This window comes from Oxyura jamaicensis, chromosome Z (genome assembly GCF_011077185.1).
Source record: "Oxyura jamaicensis isolate SHBP4307 breed ruddy duck chromosome Z, BPBGC_Ojam_1.0, whole genome shotgun sequence".
In the NCBI taxonomy this organism is placed as follows: Eukaryota; Metazoa; Chordata; class Aves; order Anseriformes; family Anatidae; genus Oxyura; species Oxyura jamaicensis.
In genome coordinates this window covers 8,534,764-8,560,550 of record NC_048926.1, presented here as the reverse complement: position 1 = coordinate 8,560,550, position 25,787 = coordinate 8,534,764, and the positions used below count along the sequence as shown (strand labels likewise).

Below are 25,787 nucleotides of genomic sequence, written 5' to 3'. Positions count from 1 at the left end.
CATGAACTTTTAGCAATTTACTCCTACCGCATTCCCTAATTCCTTCTGGCTTTTGGAACCACTGAGTCATGTCCCGGTAGATCCTGCCTCCATTTTGTCTGTTCTGTGTCTTTCCTGTGTCTTATCCTTGAGCTCTTTTTTTCAGAGTTTTTCATTAGTTTAAAACTAATCTGTTTCTTTCCACTGACCACAAGGACAGCCTCTGCCCAGCAAGTCCACTAAAATCTGAATCATACTCACAACATCTCACTAGTGACCTAGGGAGAGAAGTATTATAACTTAACTGGAGTGACAAATTATCAGCTTTTATGTGTGGAAAAGCTTACGTCTGGCTTCTAGTATGAGCAAGTTTGAAACAAAACAATATCCAAGTATCTTCAGTCATCTGTCAATAGTGTAGACTTCGTCTCTTTATGTAAGTACATGCCCTCCTGTTTGATCGATGCCTCGTTAATCCTTTTTTTCTTTTTAACTTCGTGCTCCTTTAATCTCTACCTACGTCTTGCATCCTTTCTGAGACAGTAATGTCTCTAAGAGATGGGTTAAATTTATGTACCGGCTGTAGACTCAGTAGGAGTGAGGTGGTTCGGCAACACAAATATATGTAAGCCTCTAAGAGCACACACCACAGTGTCACAGTGACACTGGTGGCAGCAGCTCTGGACAGACATTTCCAAACAGATTTTAACAAACTTGTGCAGAGCCAGACTTCCAAAACCTAAGAGCAGTTGTTTATTGAGATTGGTAAAATATAAATTATGTTCTGTTTGCCAGGGGTAAGATGGCAAGAGATGTTGGTATCTGATGGAACAAAAGTACAAAATAGGCATCTCGCTGAACAGTTTTAAAAGAGCTGTTCACCTCTTAGCAAGGTAGTGGTTTCCCTCTTGTTGAAATTCAGTTATATATTTTTTTTTTTGTTTTGAACATATGAACACCCAAAAAGCATTGTATGTTCCATAAACATCTAGGTTGAGTCAGTACGTGGTGGTGCTGCCGCATTTACATAAAATCTATGTGTTGAAAGGAAATCTTCAGCATGTGTTTGTTTTTTCTGTGAAACTCAGGCCAAGGTTTTTAGAGTAGTATTCTGTCAGGTAAGTATCTCAGTCTGTATTTTACTTGCAGTGAGAAGCTGATTTTCCCATCACTAGCCATCAAGCACACTCTATGAAATAAGTAACTTCAGTGGAGTCAAGGTAATGTAAGTGGCCAGAAGTGAATTTTTTTTTTCCCTAATCTTTACCAAAAGGTGTCTTGTCAAATCTACATCTGTTTGGTATGGTAATCCACTAATCTGAGGAAACTCCAAAGTCTTACTTCTCTACTTACTTCTCTTTGGGCTCTAAGATTTTTTTTAAAAGCGGATCAATAAACAATCTCAGTGTTTTCATTTTACTAAGCAATATAATATAGATGAGTACTAGAGTAGTAGTAAATCATTAATATACTACTTAATCATAGGATGACTGTGCCCCACAGATGTGATTTAATCACAAAAAAACGCCCGGTGAAGTGCAAAGATGCAGCAGGAGGGGCGTTTCCAAAAAAAAAAAAAAGGGGGTAATATATGACACCATTTTAAAAGATCCTAGTATGAGAGCATTTGAGATGCCATGTATAGTTATAGTTGCAGACCTAGCTATATTCTGACACCTTGTTTTGATCACTCCTTAAAACAAGAATCAAAAAACCCTTGAGGTTTGTGTTTGTGGGAGCCAATGTGAAGATAAAGGTCGCCATGGTGTTAGAGCTGTGCCTTGTACCTGGGCTGCGCTTGTGCCACCACACTGAGCTTCTGACGGCTTTTGGGAATAAGAACAGCATTAGAGTTTGCAGACAACAGATTCACTAGTCCCAAGATTTTATGTATAACCATAGAAGGCAATAGTAGTCTGTGCCTAAAATGCTTGATTCTGTCATCACACAATACAGGTAAAGATGATTAGAATTAGAGGATGGATTTTCTGTGTATACGTAGCTCTTTGTAATAACTGTACACAAGAGTGCAATCTTAAGTATGTGTTGCTCTAATTAGGCATCTCTTCAAAATGTCTTGTTAGTAGGGCACACTGGAAAGCCTGTGAATGCCTGCTTTCAAACTCTTTCGGTGTTTTTCCTCTGCTACATCGTTACTTGTCTTCAGCAAACAGTTCCTCCCTGATGCGACGCATGTGCAGAATGGGCTTTTGCAATTGCAGCTCATTTACTGAAAGCTCCTCTTGTCAACACCTACCAGCTCGTCTGGAAACTCATATGGAGGAGATGGTGCTTATATATGGATAGTTGTAGTGAAGGAAAATGCACTTTTTTCGCATCGAGCAGGTGGTTGCCGGCATGCTCAGCGCGAGCCCTGCGGCAGCAGCCCGTTTCCAGCCTGATTTGCTGTGCAGCCCATCTATTGTGAAATCTTTAGTTCTGGGTGAGCCAGGTTCAGAATGGATGATGCATTGCTCATCTATGCCTTTATCACAACCAAATAGCAGCCTAATTGGGGTGATGTTTGTTCAGAAGATGGCTCGCATATGGTATTTTGATGGGTACCTTGTAGATGGGGCTGGCTCTCAGCCAAGCAATGATTCCGGATAAGGCACTAAGACAGGCATTGCCTTCTCTGAAGAGCATGCGACTCTCCTGCTGAAGGAGAGTTATGCAGTTTGATCTACTGCAGAAGTTTGGATTTAGTTCAGAAACTTTGTTTGTCCTAAACAGGCTTTTGCATCATTCCTTATGGTACTTCCGCTGGTGACAGCTAGGCAGGCTTTTCAGATACACAGACGCTGTTTTGAAGGATTGTTTTTATACCTATGACTTGACATTTACATGACTTTCTTTTGTGAAGGCTGACAGCACTGCTTGCTGGAACGACAGGTGCTCTACTCTGCTCTATAAGAAAGGCCAAACACACAATCACAGCATTTTGTCCTCCTAAAGCTTTGCAAGTCTGCTTTCTGTGGCTATTTCTCTATGGCTGTCTGAAAACCTTGATGCTGGGTTTTCCTGCGGATTCAGAGGCAAAGAGAGAAAGCAATCAGAGCTCGTTTCACTGTTTATTAGGGAAACTGTAAGCGGTGTAGGAAGGGTGCTGGTGGGGAGTTGAAATGTAGCTAACTTAAGGCAGAATGAGGACAAGGCTTCAAAGGAAAGGCATGAATATGATTTTAGGAGGAATTTAGCTTAGTACTTGCTACAAACGGACCTTTAACTGTGTATATTAAGTGAAATCCTGACTTCACTGAAGATAAGGGCAGTATTCTGATTGATTCAATGAGGCTGGGGTTTCACCTATGGCTGGTATGATCTAATAGGTCATTGCTAATTAAGAGCATATGCGGCCTCAATTCTCGCTGCTGGAATTAAATATCCAAGCACCAGTCACAGAAGGAATGGGGAAGGAACTGGTATCTGAAAGAGTGGTCTGGAGAAGCCGCACTGTGGATTACATTACCCTGGTAGAGCTTGATACGTGAGAAAGTTTTTAGCATACTTTCTTATGTAACTCCTCCAAGATAAGAAGAAAAGTAAACCAAATGCAGTAGGTCCAAGAGAGACTGTTCAGCAGAAAGAACAGAAAACTGATACAGCCATCTGTATACCTTTCTGGATTCAGGGGCACTGGACCTGAAGAGGACTGTAAGGGGCGAAAGCTCGGGATCACTCCCCAGCAATGTACTGTGTGCAGAATAGCGTGTGGGATGTAGGCCACCACTGTGCATTTTCTGTGATGAAAACTTCTTTACTTACAGGCAGGTTTGGTAATACTTTAGTTACAGACTTGTCCTTGTCTGAGGAGGTGTGTTCCCTTACCCTGTCCCTGCCTTCTGCCTTTTACCTAGAGAAATACACGAGAAAGGAGATAGACTCTGTCCTGAAGATCTCAAAAGTATAAATGAACATGCTCTCTAGAAAGGAAAGCAGCTGTTTCTTATTAACATGCACTGGATCCCAGCAGTGTCATTAACATGCTGATACATCTAGCATAAGCCTCAAAATGCCAGGTTTCATAATTGGGCCATGAAATCTCACTCTAGGCTTGAGTATGGCCTTCAAGGTCTGTATTAGAATAGGACATTTTTCCTATTTTTTAAAGGAAAGGAGGGGGAAAATGTTAAGCTAGATATTTTTTTTTCAAGCACTCTGTTTCAATATGGAACAGGCTTTAGATTTTTAGCAGTGTGTTTTGAAGGTTGATGATCTGCTGACATAAACAGATTGCCTTTGTCATGAGGTGATGGCGTTTGGTGATGAGAGATTGCCCTGAAGTTCGCGCTGTGCTTCCCCTCCTCACTTGCAATGCTTACCTTTCTTCCAGCTCTATTCACACAAAGCAGGAGCGAGGAGACCAATATCCCTCCTTTCTTCCATGTGCTGCTCTGGCTTTTACATCTTGTCATGTTTCTCCCTGGCTCTGCTTCAAAGAAGGGGCAGGAGTGACCCTCTGAAGAGGATTCAGTGTTGCAGAGGGAGATGCACTAAGGAGAGCCTTAAGCTCTACCTCTGGTGTCAGGGTTTTCCTCGTGATTATCTTTAAGCAGATACACATGGGGTATGCACTAATTTCTGGTGTCTCAACTGATGAGTTGAGTGTTTAGAAGTCAGCTCCAGTTCTTACCTACCCCTGCAGACCTGCTTGCCGTCCAGGGGCCCAGCTTCCTCACCACATCTGTTTCTTGCCTTTGCTTTGTGGATGAGGTTGATCACACTGCCTTATATATTCGCAGACAAACAAACCACCACCACCAAAAACATTATTTTGAGAAATATTTGGCACTTGAATGCCCTGGAAGTAGAGGCGTACATAGAGTAGAGTTGTGCGGTACCGCTGAGAAGACTGCAAAAGTTGTGGTTGGGCAGGAGACCGCTGATGTTGATTCTCAGAGCTACTCATCCTAAGTTTAAAGACTTCTTTTCTCCTAGTGAATCTTTTTTAATCTCTATGAAGACAACCAACTTCCCAAAGTCCTGCTTTGGAACTAGTGGTTTTCAAAGGTGTGCTTTGATAACTTGATTTAAACTGGTTTAAATTCAGACCCCTGCTGAAAATGAAGATCCTGTCACGTATTGACACCTCCTTTGTCCCAGCACTTTTGATATTGCTGCTTTATGCTGAGCTGCCTCTGGAAGCTGATCTGGCTGAAAACTCTCCCAACCAAAGGGGTAGGGTAGGGAGGAAAAGATCATTTTCAGCCTGCTTGTCAAACTGCATCCGAAATGGCAATGCAGGTTCCAGCTACAAAAACGTATTGCTTGGGTTGCCTACTTATCACCAGTTTTGCATCATTAAGTGTTATGCATTCTTGGCCTGATCTAATTGCAGCAGATTGCACACATGAACTGTTAATTATTTTATTTTTAAAACAGAAATTGCGGAACAGGAAAATAACATTCCAACATGTTTGCTTTTGGAGCTAACCTACCACAGCAATCTGTTAGTTTGATAATGGTTAAACTCACAAGCCCTTGTCTCAACAGGGTGCAGTAGGGTACCATTAAGGCAGCCATCTGTTGAACATACATACTGGAGGCATGAATTGCCTTGCATTTCGTGTTTCTGACTAGTTATAACATAGATATGTTCTCTGGATACCACTGATCTGCACTGAAAAATGCTTGGAAAGATCAGAATTCAGTGAAAGGTGGGAATCCAAATTTGGCTTCAATGGCTGGGAACCCATCAGATGATCACTAGTTATGGAGTAGGGAAGAGATTAAAACTCTTGGGTGTACAGGTGCTTATAGTGAATGCTACTCTGTCGAAAGTCTTAGCTGCTTCAGTTGCTTAGCAATTCAATAGATCTGTAAAACCCCATTTGCAGACCAAGGCTACCATTATGTTGGATTGATTCATCACGATGAGCAGCTAAAACAAGTTAAATTCTATCAGAGTTTTCCTGCATTAATTTAAAAATGAATTCAGTTGGCTCTAAATGGACATTTGTTTTAGTATCTTGAAGAACTGACTTTCCTCTATTAAAGCAGAATAATGTATCTATATGGTGCCCTAACTTGAACAGTACATAAAGATTAGTAAATAAGACCCCATTAAAAATACTTATAATGTAAGTAACATGGGTCCCAATAGCCTTTCTAATGTCCATTAATGCTTATTCTGAGGATCAGAGCTCATTTTACTGAGCCATTTAGTCAAACCGTGTGATTATTTAGAAAGTTAATTCATGCATACTAAAATCTAGCTTAAGTAATGCAGAGGGTAGGAGGTAAAACTCTATGGAGACGATAGTCCTTTTTGTTATTTAATGATCAGCCATAATTAACTTGCAAATTTGAAATAATTAGAACAAATTAAAGGTATTTAACTTTGCCTCCCTAAAGAAAAATTCAAATTGCACCAAATGCAGCTTTAAATTATTCAAGTCTCAGAGGTCTGTGCTGGGTTTTTTTACAATGCCTTTTCTATGATGAGAATACCAATCTGCTTTTTGTCAGAAAGCATCCTATCAAGTAATTGTTCTTTGTGTCTAATAAATGACAGCTATTCTTCTTTGTAAAAGTATTTCAGTCTCTGAAGACTACATCAGCATTTCCATGGCATTTTAATTCAATAAAACAAAAGGTTAATGTTTTTCTACTTTTTAAGGAATGCAAATACTAGCAATATTCAATGGGTCCTGAATGACATTTAAAATTTGCCATTCACGCTCAGCAGGGATATCGCGATATGACGCACTGGCAAAATGGAAAAATGTTTAAGGTGTGTTTTCCTTTGTTGATGTACTTCGTATTCATAAGGAAGCAGTAATGCTGAGGCTCACGTCTTTTCTGGTGATGCTACTTTATAGCTTCTGCCTGAGGTTAGGTGGGTTAGTAAGGTCTTTATTCAGGCAGTCTTCTCTGTTGTGTAGTTTCAGGGAATGCTATGAAAATTCATCAGATAACAGGGTGCCCTAAGGAAGTCCTGCTAGCCAGCCTGCATTTGGATGATATGATGGATTGCTGGATTTGAAGATAGAGAAGGACCTGTCACTTAATCTTTGTGTCTGTACATAACTGATGCCTTTGGACCTTATGTTAGTTTTAAACTTTCCAGGTAGTCATATCGTTCAGTTTATTAATTATTCTGTAGCTGATTGAGCAACTTCTTTCTGAAATAGATTTTTTCCATGCATTTTCTTTAATTTCAGTGTGTTAATTGTTGACTACTTTTTTGTATCTCTCTGCATTATCCCTTTCACTCCTTGGTGTGCACACCTCTCAGACTGAGTATTTTTTGTCAAGGTATTTTGTCAAGTATTTTTTGACTACATCCTCACTTGAAGAAAACTTGGGAGCAAGCCTTCTCTGATTAAATTCCAAAGAACAAGGTTCTGACTCATTGTTTAGTGGGCTGTAAATGCAAATATGCTTGCTTTTGTTATTTCCCCATGAATTAGCGCCTGTAACTTCCTCTTGGTGTCTGTTTGAATTCTCTCTGCCATAGCATTATTTAAACCAGAACCTGATATTTTAGAGGTGACCGCACCGTGTAAGTGGTATGGTAGTGAACCAGCGGAGTAATCGCTCCCTCATCTACATGACTAAGGTCACTGTCTTCACAGAAGATCTGTAGGTGGTAATTAAATGTACTTTAAAAACTCAGAAAGCATCCAAATAATGATGACCTTAGAGTTTTTAAATGCTCTTAATCATTCAGGAACAGACAAATAAAAAATCAAGTACTGTATTATCAGAGAAATCTGGTCAACTATTAAACCTTTAAGCCTCTTTAAACATTTATTAGGGTCCAAACCCACCTCTGGCTACACCCTGGATTGCAGGAATTAGTAGGTTAATGATATCAGAGAATTCAAATAACTAATTCAGAGTCACCGTAAATTTTAAAAACATTTTGCAATATTCTTAAGTCATCATGTGGTTTGAAACCCTAAAGTAAATGGAGGTTATTTGGAGAAATTTTATCCTACACTTCAGCCAGTTATTATGGGTCATGAGCCATTATGTAATGTTCCGTATTAATAATACAGGAGTAATACTAATTGTCAAACTGGCGCAGTGGGCCTTATTAAACAATGACTTTTACAGCACATGGGTTTGAAACTTTTAATTTAGCTATCATTTTCTGATGGGAAAAAAGATACCTGCTTTTTTCCCTCAGACATACAGTAACTTCAGTAACATAAGATTTTATGTAAAATACTTTTGTGAATCATCCACCCATAAAACTGTAACCCAAATGATACAAACTTAGTAGCAGTCTTAGAGTTATCCTGTCAAAATTAGTACTTAAATGGGAAAAAGATTTCTATAATCTTCTGTTAATTTAGGAAAGCTGTGTGTCACTCCCATGCTTGCAAACAGAGCAGTATAATCTTGGGATGAACTGTATTCCTTCATGTTGTTAATCCAAATTTTTTTTTAATATTTTAATTACTTTTTTTAACGGTATAACAGTCACGGGGCTAATGACGTATATATTTTGGGAATCCTCATTTAAAGCAGTAGTCTTCTTCCTGAGTGCAGAATTTGAAAGCAGTCTTTTGTCTTTACTGAGAGAAAGATGGTTTCAATAACCTCCTGTCTTCCCAGAAGGTTTTTTTTTGCATGTGTCTGCAGGAACTGAAATCATGCTTGCTCCATGTCACCAAATGTGCATCCTGGCTCTGTCTGTGGAGTGTTTAGGATCTTGTGCAGGAGTCCTTCCTGGACCATACTGTCCATTGCTTTTCTGGTCAGCTTTCTGGTTTCTTACTCTTACTTTTTTTTTCTTTTTTTTTTTTTTTCTTGAACCAGTGTTTCATCTGCTTCCCTTTTGCAAACCATTACTGTTTCTCTCCTCTCAGATTCTTCTGTTTCCCTTTTTTCCTGGCAAAGTGAGCATTTTTCAGCTAGTTGTTTTCTTCCAACCTTGCTCAACCATGACGGGTAACGTCCTTTCTGAACCTTCATCCCACTTGTCCTGTTCTAACCACTCAGAAAATCCAGGACCTGCTGCTTTAGGGAATGTGCCAAATACTGCAAAACTCCAAATATAATTGTCAGAGTGCTGCCAGCTGCTGATAACCAGACTCCTGTGGAAGTTGAAGTAGGCTGGTGACCCTTCAACCCTTAGGCACCCTGCTTTCAGACATTGTAAATGGATTCAGCAGGAGCTCAACCAGCACCACGATGGTTATGCTCCTGGGGAGGCAGAGGGCTGCACGCAGTGTTAAAGAGGTTGATATGTAACAGTGTCACCTTTCTTTCTTCCTAGTGTGCCAGTATCGAAACGTGAAGATTATTATCCCAGGACACCACCAGTGAGCAAAGCGTCCAGAACATCACGGAGCAGTGGTGGGAGCAGGAGCAGTTCAGGGAAGAAAACGGCTGGTTTTGGTGTACGTGTGGAAGATGGGCGAGCCCTTCTGATGAAAACCAAGAGGGAAGGCAGCAAGTCAAGGAAAGGTAAGGAGAAGCATACTGCATTGCAGGTCTATGAGTGTGCTGATGTTGTTTAGAAATTATGTGTGTTCAAGAGTGGATCAGCAAAATACACAATTAAAGAGAGAGGATTGCAATTTGCTTAAAACAACCCAAGAGAAGTTACCTACGTTTAAAGTAAAAACATAGAAAACCTTGTAAATAACAAGTGATCTTCTTGGTTGGTGTTCCTGATAAAAGAGGAAAAAATAGCCCTTTAATCTTAAAAAGCTGTTTCAACAATTCTTCTTCCTTTCCCAGCAAGCAGAGAATAAGTACAGTGGGACTTGTTCTTGAAATGTAATCTTCTTCACATTCTTTTCCTCCCCAAGTAATGGCTCCACCATTACAACCTGGTATTTTGCCACACAGGGTTGTCTGTACTGCTAGAATCTATCCTGCTCTTAGCTTACTACCTCCACTTAAGGAGCAGAGAAGGCATCCTTTCTTAGGAAGAGAAAGGGCTGGGAACAAAAGCAGCTTGGATGTTTCACTGCCGAGCCTCGAACATAATCCTTGGTTCAATTATGAGCTGGTTGTTTTTTTTTTTTTTTTTTTTTTTTTTTTTTAACTTGTCAGCCAGTTTGCTGTATATGTCAGCATAAAAATAAAGAAAATGGCAAAATGAGAAGAAATGTGGTGCAGTTCTCAAAGGAACAAATAACTTGTGTTATTGGTTAAGACCGTACCAACATTAAAAAGCAGTCCCTGTGAAGAAACTTTCAAAAGGGTATCATCAGCCTGGACCCAAACGGTGGCTGAGGTTAATCTCTTCCAAGGCACAGCTACAAAAGTTGGAAGCCTGTAAAGGGCTTGTGTCCAAAAAAATCAATTTCTAATTTGAAAGAAAATCATTTTTGACTAACAGGGGTTCAGGACCCATTACTTTTGCTGTATAGTCTGCTGACATTTCACACTTTCTGTTGTGCACAATGAATCCTAATAGTCATTTTATAACATTGCTACACCAATCAATTTAAGCAAGAGAAAGCCGTTACAATTCTGCAAAGTTTCAGGGGCAATTTTCACTGATGGTTTTCTTTTATGTTTTTTTTTTTTTTTTTTTTTTTTTTCAGCTATCATTATTTTTTTCTTCTCTTTTCCTCTTCCTTCTCCCCCTCCTTCTCAATACTGTAGTGATGAAATTGAGATTTTTCACAGCTGGATGATGGGTTTTGTTCCTTGGATAGGGGTAGTCCCAAAAAAGTAATTTATTTTCCATAGATTTGGGGGCAAAGAAATCCAACCTGGCCTCTCCTTCATTCACTCATTTCATTTTTAGCACTTAGAAGTGATGAGCTGCACCTGCCTATAGCACATTCAACTGAACTGCACCTATGCTGATTTAGTGAGTGCAGTGGTCAGCGTGATGTCCAAAGATGGTGGGTGTCTTTTGCAAACACTTTTTGGGATTGCTAGCTTTGCAGATCCAGAGCTGCATGGCAAAATTTAGCTTATAAACATTGGCACTTGCTGTGATACCAGATAAAGTTCAGAGAAATGCTTTCAAGCTGTGGAACAACCTCAGGTCTATTACTGATTTGAATGGCTTGTTTATCACAAGGCAAATTACCTAGCACTAATCACTGAAGTTGAAGTCTTCTGTATTTAGTACCTTTTTAATTGGCTTCCCTCTGTTATATGTTTGGACTCCTTTAACAAGCATACACACACACACTTGTACCGTGTTTTTTCATCTCTGGGGATCACCAGGGTACAATGTCAAGTTTCTTAATTCTAGTTAGCTCTGGACTTTGGTGTCCCTGTCCTTACTTCTGCTAGATCTTAACATCTGCTGCTGAACTGGGATTTCAGCTTCAGAGTTAATACTTTTATTAAGAAGCAATTATGTAGCATCTAGCAAAAATAAAATGAGATACATCAGCAGTGTTTTTGTGGTGAGTTCTTAAAAAATGTGGCATTTGCCTAACTGCAGAGTATGGAGCCAGCAAGCCTGGAAGTCTGTCTGAGACAGTGGTCAGTACCTGCTGCGTCAGAAGAAACCAGTTACAGAGCTCTAGCTAAGCCATTTTATGCAGAAGGGGAACAAAGTCAACCAGATGACATCCTGAGACATGAAACTTGATGGTAGTTAGCCGGCTACTTTAACGCAGCGATTTGGTCAGAAAACAGCAGTGCTGGATCCGATATGCAGAAGCATGTCTGCTGAGAACTTCCCAACAGACAGATGTTTTACTACTGAGGTATTTTTTGCTAGAGATATTTTTTTTCATGCCTTGATCTGTCTTGATGATTTAAATTGTAAATGCTTGAGGATGGGGACTACCTCCAAGCGTGTCTTAGTGCAGTGGCAGGTCTGATGTGGGTCTCTGGGCTCTGTTGCAATATAATATAATTTCCCCATACCTCTGGGAACAGTGTGTGTCTCGGGGCACCGTGCAACTCATAATAGGGTCCCTCCACAGCAGCGTACACATTGGTATTGGATTTTGATGTTGTACTTTTTCACTACTTTTGTCGTCTTCAGTTTTGTTTTGAGGAGATAAATCGACTAGTCAGTAAACAATTCTCATAGCATGGTGAAAGGCTTTACTGCCCACAGAACTGCTTGCTTACAGTGAGTGCAGTGAGTTTGGAAGGGGTAGTTTCTTAACCCAGTTTTCCTTTCTCACTACAAATGTTTAGTAATGCAGAGAACAGCATCGCTAACCTGGTCCCATCACCTGGTGGAGGGAAAGGAGCATTTCTGCTCTCTTTTCAAGGTATAGGCTTACTGAACCAGCCCTGCTTAGGCAATCAGTATTTATCCTTTACTGTTGCTTTTTGTCTCCTATTTCTGTTTGCTCCTTTATTTTTATTCTTCTGCTTTAGCAAGTGTTTGTGTCTTGTATCCAAACTTTTTTAGTTTTACCAGCAAAACTTTAAGCAGACGAAGCAATCCTTAAGTCTTAGATCTTTTCAGCAGTAAATTGTTTTTATTGGTGTCACCAGCAGCTATGTCAATTTGTACTAAAATCTAACAACTTGTCTAGTTAAAAAGCACTGGAGTACAGAAATGTGTGTTTCTCTTTCTGCCCTGGAAAATTTTGCTTTTGGCTTGGGAAACTAAACCAGATTGTATTCATTATATTCTGCAATATTGGGCAGTTCACCTGCGTACTTTTTTTTAAAAAAAAAAACTCTTCCTCTTTACCCCCTTCCTAAAGTCACTTTGTAGTGAAACAAAGAACTCTTTTTTTCCATTTATATCTCTTTAGGGGATGTAGCATCTGTGTGATACTGTATAACATGCACAGCTTTCCTTTCTATATGTAAAAGAAAAAAGCAGAGAAAGAAATAATATTTTAGCTCATAGAATCTGTACTTTTCCAGGGGCTGATTTTTCTCTATAGTGTTTGTTTTTGGTAGGTTTTCTAATGTAGCTTCTTAGGGATTCAAGATCTGGAACTTACTCCCTTGAGGGAAGACTCTTCCCTACAATTGAATAGAGCAATTAGTTAATATTAGTGAAGTGCTTTGAAGCTGTGAAGTACTATATGAATGTTAAGCATTATGAATATTACTATTATTCAATTCATAAACATTTCTTTCAAGTTTATCAACCTAGATTTCCCCTCGCTTGCTTTCATTCCATTACTACTTGAACTAGACTCAACAGTTTTTCTTCATTCTTAGTACTCACACTTTCAAAAAAGTTGACTGCTGTATTTCCCAGTTTTCTTCATGTGTTAGTTGTCTGCTTCTCAAGCAGAAATATACTGCTATTTAAATTTTCTCAAAAACGTCTTCAAACCATTTGTATACCAAGTTAAGAAAATTGAAAACAGTATTCTTAACTTTACCATTTAGAAGACATCTATAATTGCTTTGGGGGTAGCTTGCCTTTCAAGCTTATATCTAGTTTATATTTTGCTATTTGCTGCTCCAGGTTCTCTCTTTTCATTGGTATCAGGATTTTGATTATTCACATCATATATGAGCTTTCTTTTTCCAGGGTGAATGTGTCTATTCTTTTTCCATGTTCCTTGCTTCTCTAGGTCATCTGCAACTTCTCCAGTCTCATACTGTCTTCCAACACCTGGAAATCTAATTAATTTGCTGTCATTTGCATCAGCCCAGTTCTCTATGACTTTTCATAAATAATTACCAGTCGCTTCATAAATTCATTAACTAATTCCCTTTAGCCATGAAATATATATCCTTCAGACTAAGGATTTTGTAACTTCCTCCCCCCTGATAATTCCTTTTCGTCAGCTTTATATAGGCAGTATTTGCCAATATTCCTTTTCTTTATTTTTTTCTTGCACTATATTTTACAATTAGTAGTAGCTTGACCATTTTAGGATCATTATTGATTTAATCTTCTTTGTGTATTAATAGGCCTGCTTTCTCTTTGGTGTTTCTTTTCCCTCTGTAGACTTCTATGCCTTATTCAATATGTATTTTTAAACATTTTTTGTTTCTATATGCACTTATTCAGGATTTCTTGGTACCTCTGTTTAGCTCTATGCAGCCTAACAGCCTCAATTTATTATTTCTTAGTTCCTTTTCTTGCTTGCCATTTCTGGCCCTAGTAGTATTTTCAAATGTGGGTCTTTGAACAGTCCCCTCGAGGCTGTATTGGCCACTTCTGAGTCCACATATTTTCTTTTTCGGAGAAATACATCTACTTTGCTTTGAATGTAGCATGTTGACAACGTGCCAGCCTTTTCTCATACTAGGAATTGAATATATTCTCCCATGCTTGCCAGGTTTTTATTACTTCAGTATTAGTTTCTTAAGATCCAGCTGCCTTATTTCACTGTCACATGGAATGATTTCTAAATACCTCTTTTTCCGTCATGAAGCCAAAACTCTAAGCAAGAGGCTTCCAGTCTTTATATGCATACCCACTCTTCTCATTGTGGATTGGCACTCTATCAAGTTACCAGGGACACACAATCAACATATATCCCCATGATATTTCTAAGAGTTCCTTCACTGATAATTAACTATTTGTTAGCAAGTTTTTTTTTTCACTACATAGTACGGAAGCACAGTGCATTGTAGCAGGACAGTAAGAACCCATGTCTCTGTTAGCCTCCCTAGAATACACGTTAAAGCATGTGGTTTTACTAGATCGTATGCATATATTTGTATACATCTTAAATCAATGCAGTATTTTAAATAATCTTAATCTCTTGGATGTCTGTAAATTTGCACTGGAGCTGGAGTTCCAACCTTGATGTATTGCTTCATATTTCAGCATGAATGGTAGATAAAGTTGCTGTTCACAGAGCTGAAAATATTTACGCATGACAGAATTACTTAAAGAGCTAAATACTGTTTTGACTTTAATTTTTGCTGAGACTTGTAGTTTTCCCCATATTTACTGTTTAGTTAAGTGATGTTGGTTGGACAGTGCTAGTTAGGATAGATTAAAAAAATAAATAAACACAACCCCCCCAGGCTTTTATGTACTAGATCATGTTACCCATAACTTGCATATTCCACTTAGCACTGACTACGAGGAGGCAAGGTGTCTAACTAAATCATACCTATAAAACCTAGTTCTCAGGTGGATTGGTGCAAGGTGGAAGATGGGTAAAAAATCATCTGGATCTCCAACATCAAAGGGCTGTATTCAGTCCATCTGGCAGACAGTTGCTTGTGAAGTCCTGCAGTGGCTTATATCAAGGCCGATGCTGTTTAACATTAACAATCACAACAGTGGGACAGGAGGCACCCTCAGCAAATTTGTACACAACACCAACATATTGAAGCAGTCGATATGCTGGAAGTTGGGCCCAGTATTCAACGGACCTTAGCAGGCTGGAGAATTGGTTTGACAGAAGCCTGTTGAGGTTCAACAAAGGGAAGTGCCAGTTCCTGCAGCTGGTTTGGACTGACCCCATGCAACAGGACCAACTGGGTGCTAACAGTCTAGAAAGGAGTTTTGACAGAAGAGAGCTGAGGTTCTTGGTGAACAGCACGTTAAACACAAGTCAGCAGTGTGCTTGTGTGATGGAGCAATCAAACTGCATACTGGGCTATAACAGCAGAAATGCAGTTTACATGCTGATGAAGTCAATAGTTAATAGAATTACAGAATGGTTTGGGTTGGAAGGGACCTCAAAGCTCACCCACTCCCACCCCATTGCCATGGGCAGGGACACCTCCCACCAGCCCAGGCTGCCCAAAGCCCCATCCAGCCTGGCCTTGGGCACTGCCAGGGATGGGGCAGCCACAGCTTCTCTGGGCAGCCTGTGCCAAGGCCTCGCCACTTTCATAGTAATTAATTTCTTCTTAATATCTAATCTAAATTTACCCGCTTTTAGTTTAAAGCAATTACCTCTTGTCCTATCACTACACACCTTTGTAAAAATTCCCCCTCCAGCTTTCTTGTAGGCCCCTTTAGGTAATTGTAAGGTCTCCTCAGAGCCTTCTCCTCTCCAGGTTGAACAACTGTAACTCGTACAAGCCTTGTTTCATTGGAGAGGTGCTCCAGCCCTCTGAGCATCCTTGTGGCCTCTGGATCTGCTCCAACAGCTCCGTGTCCTTCTTGTGCTGGGGGCCCCAGAGCTGGGTGCAGGGCTCCAGGTGGGGTCCCGGGAGAGCAGAGCAGAGGGGGACAATCCCCTCCCTGCCCTGCTGCCCATCCTGTGTTGGTGCAGCCCAGGGCACGGCTGGCTTGCTGGGCTGCAGGTGCACCTTGCTGGCTCATGTCGAGCTTCTCATCAACCAACAACCCCAAATCCTCCTCAGGGCTGCTCTCAATCCATCTCCATGCAGACTCTATTTGTGCTTGGGATCGCCCCAACTCAGGTGTAGGACCTTGCACTTGGCCTTGTTGAACTTCATGAGGTGTTTTATAATTTGAGGATTTGGGGGATGAAAGGAAAGAATGGACTAGCAGTCCTATTTTACTGAAAGCAAAATAGTGATAGTTACACATGGAAAAAACAAAACAAAACAAAACGAAAACACATAATAAAATGTCACAAGAGCTATGTCTGTGAAACAAGCTGCATCCTGTGGATCCTAATTTTACCCCACCACTAAGAAAATGGTCTACAGTGTAAGTCCATCAGGCTTTGGACAGTAAGATGAAGGCTGTATGTCTTATTACATCAATCTGATTATACATGATCCTGAAATGCATGCTATACGCAGTACTGTCAACTGATAATTAATTCTTTGATTGCCACTTAACTGTATATAAAACACTCCAAAAACATTGCTACTTTTAGTCTTGGTGTTCTGTAATAATGCAGAATCACGAAATAGCTGCCTCAAATTTACTAGCCTCTGATATCTGACTTATCTTCACTTTGTTTCACAGGGACAACTTCAGGACCTAGAAGGGATGCAGCCACGTCTCCTGGACTGATAGGCAGAGGCAAAGAGCTTGCAACCACAGCCACATCACCAATCGAGCATGACACTTCACGGTAAGTTTCTGGGTAATCTCTGGTTTAAGATTCTGCAAACGCAACTATCAAATTCTCCTAGATGCAGGGAAGTGGCTGAATTTCTATGATATTTCATGTTAGCACAAGATGGATAATATAAGCTAAAAACTGCCATATCCTTTTGACATTTATAGTAAGCCTTAAATTGCTTGTTAGAATAAGAAAAGCAGGAATATGCCAAGTTCTAACATTTTAATTTTACTTAGATTTTGAATAGAAAGTATTTTATGTTCCAAGTCCTAACACATTAAATACATTTATAAATAATTTGAATGGATGGTGTTAACCCATGTTAGGCTTTAAATCCACTTGAAGATTTTAATCCCCCTGTACTCCATTCCCCCCCTATCCACCCCCCCATATTTTATCAAATGGCATTTCTTTTAAAATGTTTTGTACCAGAGTTATTTTATGTTTAATGACAAGCAACAAAATCACATTAAGTCAGCAATTCCTGATTATGCTATATATCTGCACTAAATGCGCTGGAAAAGCAGCATTATCACTTCTGCTCCAATGAAGAAACAGAAAGCAGCATTGTTGTTACACTTAAGAGTCTAAAAACAACTTGCCTTCTTTGGGCAGGATTACAATTCTAGTGGTAAGTGCCTAGAAAAACAGCATACAATTCTTGGTTTTCTTTATCATATCCCATATTTTATTGTAATAAAATCTTTAGTTAAGCAACTGAGTAAGTGCAGATTAAAGTATGAATTTGCTATATTTTACACCATTAGTTAGATGACTTTGTGCAGTGGAATGACAAGACTATACAACCGTTCATAAGAAGAGTTAAATGTTTTTTGGAGAATGAGAGGGCTTGAGTCAGATTTAATCTTTTCTTGGCCCAGTGGACTAGGAAAATGTATGCTTGATATCATCCCTGTATTCTTGGCAGCAGCTGGCAGTTTATTTCTATCTTCTGAGAGAACTTGCGATACATAATAGGTGAAAAATCACTATCAATATTGACAAATTTGTACTTACTTGCTATGGAAACACTTTTTTTGTTGTTGTTCTGAAGGAAAAGATGATAATTCTGTGAGGATTTAAGAACTGAGATAGATTGGGCTCTGTTTCCCACAAGTAACCGTATGTTTAAGCAAACAGAAACTACAAGACAGCCTTAGCATTTCTCTTAGAAGCAAGGGTTACCTTTGCAAGGCAGTAATATCAGATGAGGAGTGTGTAAAGATACTGCTTGATACCACCTAATAGTAGTAAGTTAAGATTCTATTCAAGCACTGAGGAGTAGATATAATTATTCACATCATACAACAACTGCTCAGAAAAAAGGAATTTTATTCAAGAGGATTGATGGTCCATTCTTTTCCACAGAGGGGAGTAAAATAATTGTTGAAATATGCTATGATATGTTAGAAATCATATCAGATAAAGTGATCAGTAACAAGTCTGATTAGCTGTCATCTTTAAAGTTTTATTTTACCAGTTGATGGCAAATTCTGAAAAATCCTGTATTACTGGGGTGTTCTCTCTGGCTCTCACTGGCTTGCTTTCTCTCTGTTGGTGCTGTAAGTATAATTGACCAGCTTAAGCAGCCATGTTGTGCTTTCCCTTACTCATGGCCTTCTCTAATTGAAAGTGGTAAATGGACAAGTATTTCTGTGGAGACCTAAAGCTGATCCTATCCTTCATCAAAAAACCTGCTTGAGCAGCAGGTCAGTCTCAATTTATCACTGAATGGTTATAAGCTTAGACTGCAGGTTTAACTAACTAAATTAATCAATATTGAGAATTATTGCTGCTTTTGTGCCACTAAAGTTAGGGTTTGTCAGCATGTTCGTTATAATCTGTGATTTGGGGGGGGGGGTTAACAGCTTAACCACAACAGTTGGCATGGGACGGAAACTTGCAGCACAAAGCCCAAGCCTTAGAGCAAATTTATTTATTCGGCAGTACATGTAAATCTAATTACTTTTGACTATTTAAATTTATAGGACTAGATTCAACTCATGTTTGTGCCAGCTTTAACTAGCACAAACCCTGGCACTCGGCAGTAGCAGCAATGGAAAGCCTGCCAGGGAGAAGGTGTTGGAAAGTGACAGAAGCTCCCTGCCAGCACGAGGCTTTAGGGTGCTCACTCAGCTTCTGGGAGGGCTGGCTGGATAAGCAGGCATGGCAGGTAGAAGATGTGTTGGCTTGATAGCCTCCTTGGCAGGGCTCAGTGGAGGCTTCAGCATGTTACAGCTACCTCCTGCGTCAGGAAGAATCGCTGCAGTGCTACTTTCTTCTCTCTCTGTGAATCACCTCTGGGACAAGAAGCGTGTCCTGAGAAGGTAAAGGTGTGTGCTTCGACATTCTTAGTGCTACAGCCGTAGAAGGACCAGACTTTCAGAATGAATGTGCACAAGGTCATCTCAGTGCTATCTCTGAAAGAAAAATGCTTCTTTTTCTGGCATCCTGAGTTAGTCTAATAGTGAATTTGTTTGCCCATCATGCTTTTATGCTTGCCTATGGCTGTTTTTCATAATGCAGCCAAGCATTACATGTTTGGTTATCCAGTGTTGTTAAGCCAAGTGTCTACACCTGCATGAGCCCCTTGAAATTATGTTCACAGCAGGTCTGGAAGGCTTTTTTACTCCATGCGCTTGTTTATCTAGATCAAAGCTGATATATTTGGAAAACAATCACAGGCAAGATTCGGACTCGGAAGAGTAAGTTCTGTTCCTTACTCCTGAAGTATTGGCCCGCTGACTACCTAAGGCATTGCCTTTTTGGTGACCAGGGACATCTTCTTCATAACTGTTGTTTGTCTAGAAGCAAGGCTCTGCTTTTTTTGTCTGTGAGCTGGAAGGGAGATGGAGTGGGGAAGTAGCAGCATTTATATGCTTTCATTTAGTAATGAAAAGTTTTTGTATAAACCAGATTTTACCTTAGCTATCATCAGGTAATGATTTCAGCAAAACAGGGATTGTGTTGCACAACAAAAATGAAGCTGTTCTAAATCAAAATATTAAGTTACGCTTTAAAATAAAAAAGTGTTGTAAATTGTGCATTGTGAAAGACCATTTAATTTGATTATAGCCCTGGTACAGTTGTCAGGCTCTCCCCATGTAGAAACAGTTGCACCATTGAGTTTGGCACAGTATGTCCTATAACACTGCGGATAATCAAGCACTTAAAAAGACACAGGCAAAGGTTGTTCTGCTCACCATGGAAACAGATAATTCTCCTGTAACATTCTTCACTTTGGGCATCTACGAAGTGAATTTAAGAACAGTTAGGTAAATTAAGGGATTGAGTGATAGTCTGGGATTTCAGCATTAAGCCTATGTTTTCTTGTTGCAGTTTTAAATCAGAGCTTTAATGCTAGCTGAATGCATTGTCTTGGAATGAAGTTTCTTTTAGCCATTAAAATAAGTGATTTAGAAGTTCCTGCAATATGAATACTATATTTGAGCTATATTATTATCTGTTAGGCTACAGTGGCCTGTTGGAGTTCTTATAAACAGATTGTATTGTGTAAATTTGTGTTTAGGGACATTTTAAAAACAAAACTATTTACCCAATTGCCCAGCACATCTCAGGTGAATGTGTATTCAGGGACTTTTAAGCAAATTAATATCTGAAGTAAAATACAACGTGCAGAATTGTATACTTAATAATGCACACTGGAATAGTATAGAGCAGATCTGTTATGCTGAATGTTAGGAAATACAACACTGATGAGGTTTAATCTTTTGCTTTACTTACGCCTCTCAGCTCTGCATGTTTTGGGTGCTTAAATGTTGTTCAGCTCTTAAGACAATACCATGAAGTTTCTTCTCCTGTATTGTCTAAGAAAGCACAGCCAAAGAAATAGATTATTTTCCCCCTTAGAATAAGACATGATTTGAGATTCAAAAGGAGGACAGGGAAGACAAAACTTCCATTCTAGGTCTAACTTTTGAGCACTTAAAGGAATTAAGAGTGTGTTTGGAGCGAGGTGGTGAGTTAGGTGATGAACATGATAGAAGACACAAGTTTTGTCTACTCCCTGAGAGAGCCAGCAGCACAAAAAGTCCAATATAGTTCCATATGCAAGTGATAAAACCAGACGTTGGCAAATTAATCTCTCTTATTCACAGTGTAGGTTGTTAATTGTTCTCTCTGCTGGCTGTCGATATAATGTGAAATTTTCATTCCCTATTCAAGATGGAAAAAGTTGTGGCTGAAAATGTTAACATTTGCATTTTTATTTGTTGATTTATTTAAAGGACAGCCTCTCTTACAGCAATCCATCACTCAGTGACACCCCAAATATGAATAATGTATTGTAGACTTGCGGTTACAATGTGTAATAAGTGCCAGAGACAGTAGAAGAATGTTAACTATGTTGCAAATGTAATATTTATCGACTCATAGTTTATTGCTTTCGAGGTTCAATAATACTGACCATAGGACATTAATATCACTTATCTTGATTTTAGTTGGGCACCTCTGTATGTAGAAATAACCCATCTATCTCATACTTACAAAATAAATGTGAAATTTACAGCACTTTGTAAGAAGTGCATTATAGGTTTCTTTGCTTACTGCTCACAATTCTCCTTTTCTGCCTTCTCATTTACTTACATCTAACATTGATCCCACTCCAATTGCCTGACCCAGCTGGTGAGCACCTCAGCACTCTTCTACAGGCTTTATTTACTGGCTTTATTACGGTATTGTGCATTTGATGGTGTTTGGACCAGGTCTCTTCCTGTTAAAGATCAGTATGAAGAGACTGATAGATAGTTTTCTGGTGTTTCTTTCTGAAAAGACCATGGCTGGGAGACTAAAAGAGAGATAATTTCTCCTCTCAAAATACATACATATAATATCTAAACCGTCTCTTTTAGAAGATCACGACTATCAATAAAAGGAACGTTCAAGAAGGTCAACAGTTGTCATTATAGACATGGCATGTATTTACAGAGAAATGTTTAATCAAATAATAGAAATATATTAGAGCAATTTTGGAAAATTAGGACTTAAAAATCAGGTTTTATTTTTCATATATATCTCTCTTGATACTCTATGTAAGAAAGAAAATGCAATAAGGATATGCTACAGGAGCATATCAATTTGCAGTAGTCGTTCATATCTCTTCAGCCCTTGCTCCAGAATTTGGCGTCAGAAGCTGAGCAAACAGGACAAACACTGGTCCTTATCTATGTTGTTCTGTTATGACTACTAAAAGCTTTGAAGTCTCAAATGTGAAATGCAGATGTGAACCTAGAACGGAGATCAAAACCAAATTTAACAATGAGAGATTTCAAGCTTGTGTTGAAATCAGATTTCACCTGTGAAGCTTGACTCTTGGGAAACTTGGAATTGGGTTCAGCCATGAAAATGATAAGCCTTGATTATATTTCACATGGTAGACATAAAGTAAATTTTAAAATGACATTCTGTATTTACATCTGAGGTTATCAAATTTAAGGCATCATCAGATTCTTTCTCTTTACTGTGTGTAACGAGAACACCTATTTGTGTCAAAGCAGCCTGCCTAATACCTGCCTAATAGCTGCTTTGCGATAATAGTTGTGGTGTGTCCATTGCTGACAATGAAAATCATATTGGGAAATTCTGACTTGCAGTGCAAAAGGATTAATGTTAATTAGCAACTGTTGGCTGTAATTGTCACCCTCATTAAAATGCAGAATTATGTATTTCTTAGTTATAAATAACCTTTCTAATTGTACTTGATGTATGCCAGTTTAATCAAAAAGTATACTTGCAAACAGGCAGATATTTGCATTAATCTAGCACTGGATCTTTGAGTCTTTTTTGATCGTCTTTTATTCCAAAGTTGACTAGTTGGGGGAGGTCTATTACAGCTACATATTCTTTACACATTTTTTAATTCAGCTATGTGGATCTGACAGGATTTTGTATTAAAATGAGGGGAAATGTCTTCTGGGAATGTTCAGTGCAACAGAAAACGTGTCAGTTTTGAAGTAGTTGGCAAGGTTTACATCATTCAGTGGTATGACAATAAGTTGATTGTAGTTAGAAAGTAATAATAAGCAAAGGAAAATAGACTACAAATCATATTATGAAGCTGACTTAACTCCTTAAGTCTGTTTCTTACCATCATTTTCATTGTTATCTTAATTACTTTTTGCATAGTGGTGTTTTTTTTTTTTTCCCACTGCTTTTGCAGGTTCTCAAATACCTTGTTAAATCTTCATTGGATGTGATTCTCATTTGTACTTGTAATCACAGCATTGAAGACTTAGTCTCAGAATACACGCTATTTTCAGGTTCCTGCTGTGCTTTGCTTTGCCCCTTTGTCAAAAAAACCTTTTGACTTTTTTCCCCCCCCTCCACCAGTAGCCTAAGCACTGCATTGTAGCTTTTAAACATTTCCCTGGAATTGCTGTCATGGCAGTTTCTACAGAGCTTGACAAATTAAGGCCAGTCTTGGTTCCTCTCTTCATGATTCTGTAATGAACCGTTCTGCATGGTTCTCCTCTTAGCACTGTAGTCACTTCTGTGTTCCTTCTCCTGGGGAAGAATGGAGTAATAATATATACAGAATCATCACATCTTACTTTAAGAAGCCATTCTCCCAAAATATGGCTCTGTCATACTTCCACCACATTGCTTATGTGTTAATGTATTCCCCTTTCTCTCTCTCCTTTGCCTGCCTGGAATTTCAGGCTGTAAACTCTTCAGGGCAGGATCCTGGCACTGTGAATCTCCGTGCTTGGTTAGTCCACGTAATAACGATGATTAACTGTGATGCTAGTGTAGTTAGGGTGGAATTCATCTTGCTTATCTTGAGACAACTGAGCTAGTTACCCTCAGGTCCTTTTATGGTCGATGACTTATTTTAGGATCAGCTAAATCACCTTTTGGTGATGCCTGTCTTCCTGTGGACTGTAAAATAAGCCTGGAGTAACACACACTGACATCTTATTCCTCTTGTAGCTGAATATGTGGAACTAAAAATAAGTTGTTTGTCATTCATGTGTTGATTATGGATTGGAGGCAAACGCAGGGTTAACCTGTGTGCTTCATGGTCAGTGCCTTGATTATTAATACAATTTTAATACTCGAGTTATAAATCAAAGGGCTTAGCTACTGAGAACTCTGGGAGAGGGAGTGCACGTGTGATTGCAAGCATACAGCATCTTCCTCAGTGGAACGCAAGCTTGTGATAATGTGTTCAGTAAAAACTGTGGTGAGGGAAAGCTGGAAAGAATCAGAGTTCTCACTGCTTTGAAGAATTCTTACTTATTTATTTATTTTTAAAGTGACACCCTGTGAGTTGAACATAGGCAATTAGGATACTGCAATGAGGTCTGAGCAAGGCTTTGCACCAGTCGTCTCCCGTCTCTACTAGTTAAATGTTGTGTGCACTGGGAGATGGTCTCAGAAGACAGACACAGCTCTGTCTTCTCAATTATTTCCAGATGATGAGTTGCCTACTTAAAAAAGAAAGTCTTGGCCACTGTCTCTTAAGGACATTAACCAGCACTTTATACCATTAGATTTGCCCCATTTCCAGGACTAGTTTTTAATGTGCCTTTTTTTTTCCTTCATGATATTCTAATTCTCTGCCTCAATGAAGACCTCCAGCTCTTGTTTTTACTACCATGAATAGTATCAGCATAGTATCAGCAGTGAATGTCATCTCATTATTTGTCCTTTCGCTACACCATTTATGAATGCATTAAAGAGTTCAGGTCCTAACAGGTTTCTGTGAGGCTCCATTGGTGACCTCCCTGGCCACTTTACAACAGACCAATTTTAATGTCCTCTCTTTATTTCCCGTCTTTTAACAAGTTATCTATCCATTAATGGATTTTCCTCTTAGTTTATGGAAAGTTTTGAATCTTTGGTGACAGATTTGATTTTGAGACTCCAGATAAACTATGCAAACTGTATTTTTCTTTTCCAGATGCATAATAGTTTTACAAATCCAGTAGAGATTTCCATTGGATTGTGACTTAATAGAAATACTTTTCAACAATGTGTCAAGTTTGCATTATGGATTTGTTTCTTTATTATAATTACTATCAATCTGCTTGTTCTAAGCATCAGAGTTCTTCATCTGTAGCTTAGTGTGTTGCTCCAGATCCTTTTAAAAAGAAACATTTGCCAATTTTCACTGCCCCAGAACTGAGGCAGTTTTAGGCAATTAGCTATGCATTACAGTTAACAGTTCAGCTATTTTGTACCTGAGCTCCTGCAGAAGTTTGAGTACCAGCTGATTCTAGCAGCTTATTATTGTTCATTCTGTTGATTTGTTCTGTAATGTACTTATTTGGCGCTTCAACTTGAGATAAGTCTTCCACCTTGTCCTCTTTGGCATCAGAAACTTCATGGTGAATGTGTGTCAACTCATTGACCTTTTCTGCTATGGTCTTATCATCCTTAGATGCTCCTTCTTGGCTTTGACTGATACTCAGACTTCCTATTTTTGATGTATTTAAAGTAAGATTTGTTATTAAACCCTATGTTTTTCTCAAGGTAACCCTTAATATTTTTTTTATGTGCTTTTTATTTTTTTCCTCTTGTCTTAATTTCTCAGAGCTTCTTTGTTATTTTCCTTATTTGGACCTGACTGGATGTAACTGTGTAGTTTGCTGTTCTGCTTAGGTAGTATGACTCTGTTTCATCTTTCTAAAGTCTGCCTTCATAGGCTGTGTCCTTTTATGAAGACCCAGCACGACTATTAAACAAATGCGTGCCATTTATAAATGTTTTTACCCTTTGGACTGCCCTTTTACATTCTCTTTAACAAAGTTCCTAATTTTTTTTGTTGTGTCCACTTCTGAAGTGTAAGACTGCCATAGTGGATTTTTGCTCCACAGAGATGCTGAATCTAAGTTTGAAATGTTGTTGTTGCTCTTTGGTGGTAACATCTGAACTGTCCATGGCACGACTCAAGTGCGGAACCCAACCAACTAGGACTCAGATTGGAAAAGTTGTACTATGTTGGAGATATAAAATCAAAAGTCAAATGGA

At 39.0% G+C, this 25,787-nt stretch overlaps 1 protein-coding gene across 2 annotated transcripts in view; it reads left to right on the top strand.

The window, feature by feature from the left end:
• KIAA1328 (KIAA1328 ortholog) overlaps nt 1-25,787 on the top strand; it is a 173,348-nt gene that overhangs the window by 126,645 nt on the left and 20,916 nt on the right. Inside the window, exons 9-11 of one of the 2 annotated variants that reach the window (XM_035310301.1) lie at nt 9,209-9,399; nt 16,697-16,809; nt 21,044-21,056. In XM_035310301.1, the coding sequence (XP_035166192.1) occupies nt 9,209-9,399; nt 16,697-16,809 (304 nt within the window). In that variant the 3' untranslated portion in view covers nt 21,044-21,056. Of the gene's footprint in view, nt 1-9,208; nt 9,400-16,696; nt 16,810-21,043; nt 21,057-25,787 lie in introns of those variants that run through there. The other variant, XM_035310300.1, reaches the window with a different exon arrangement.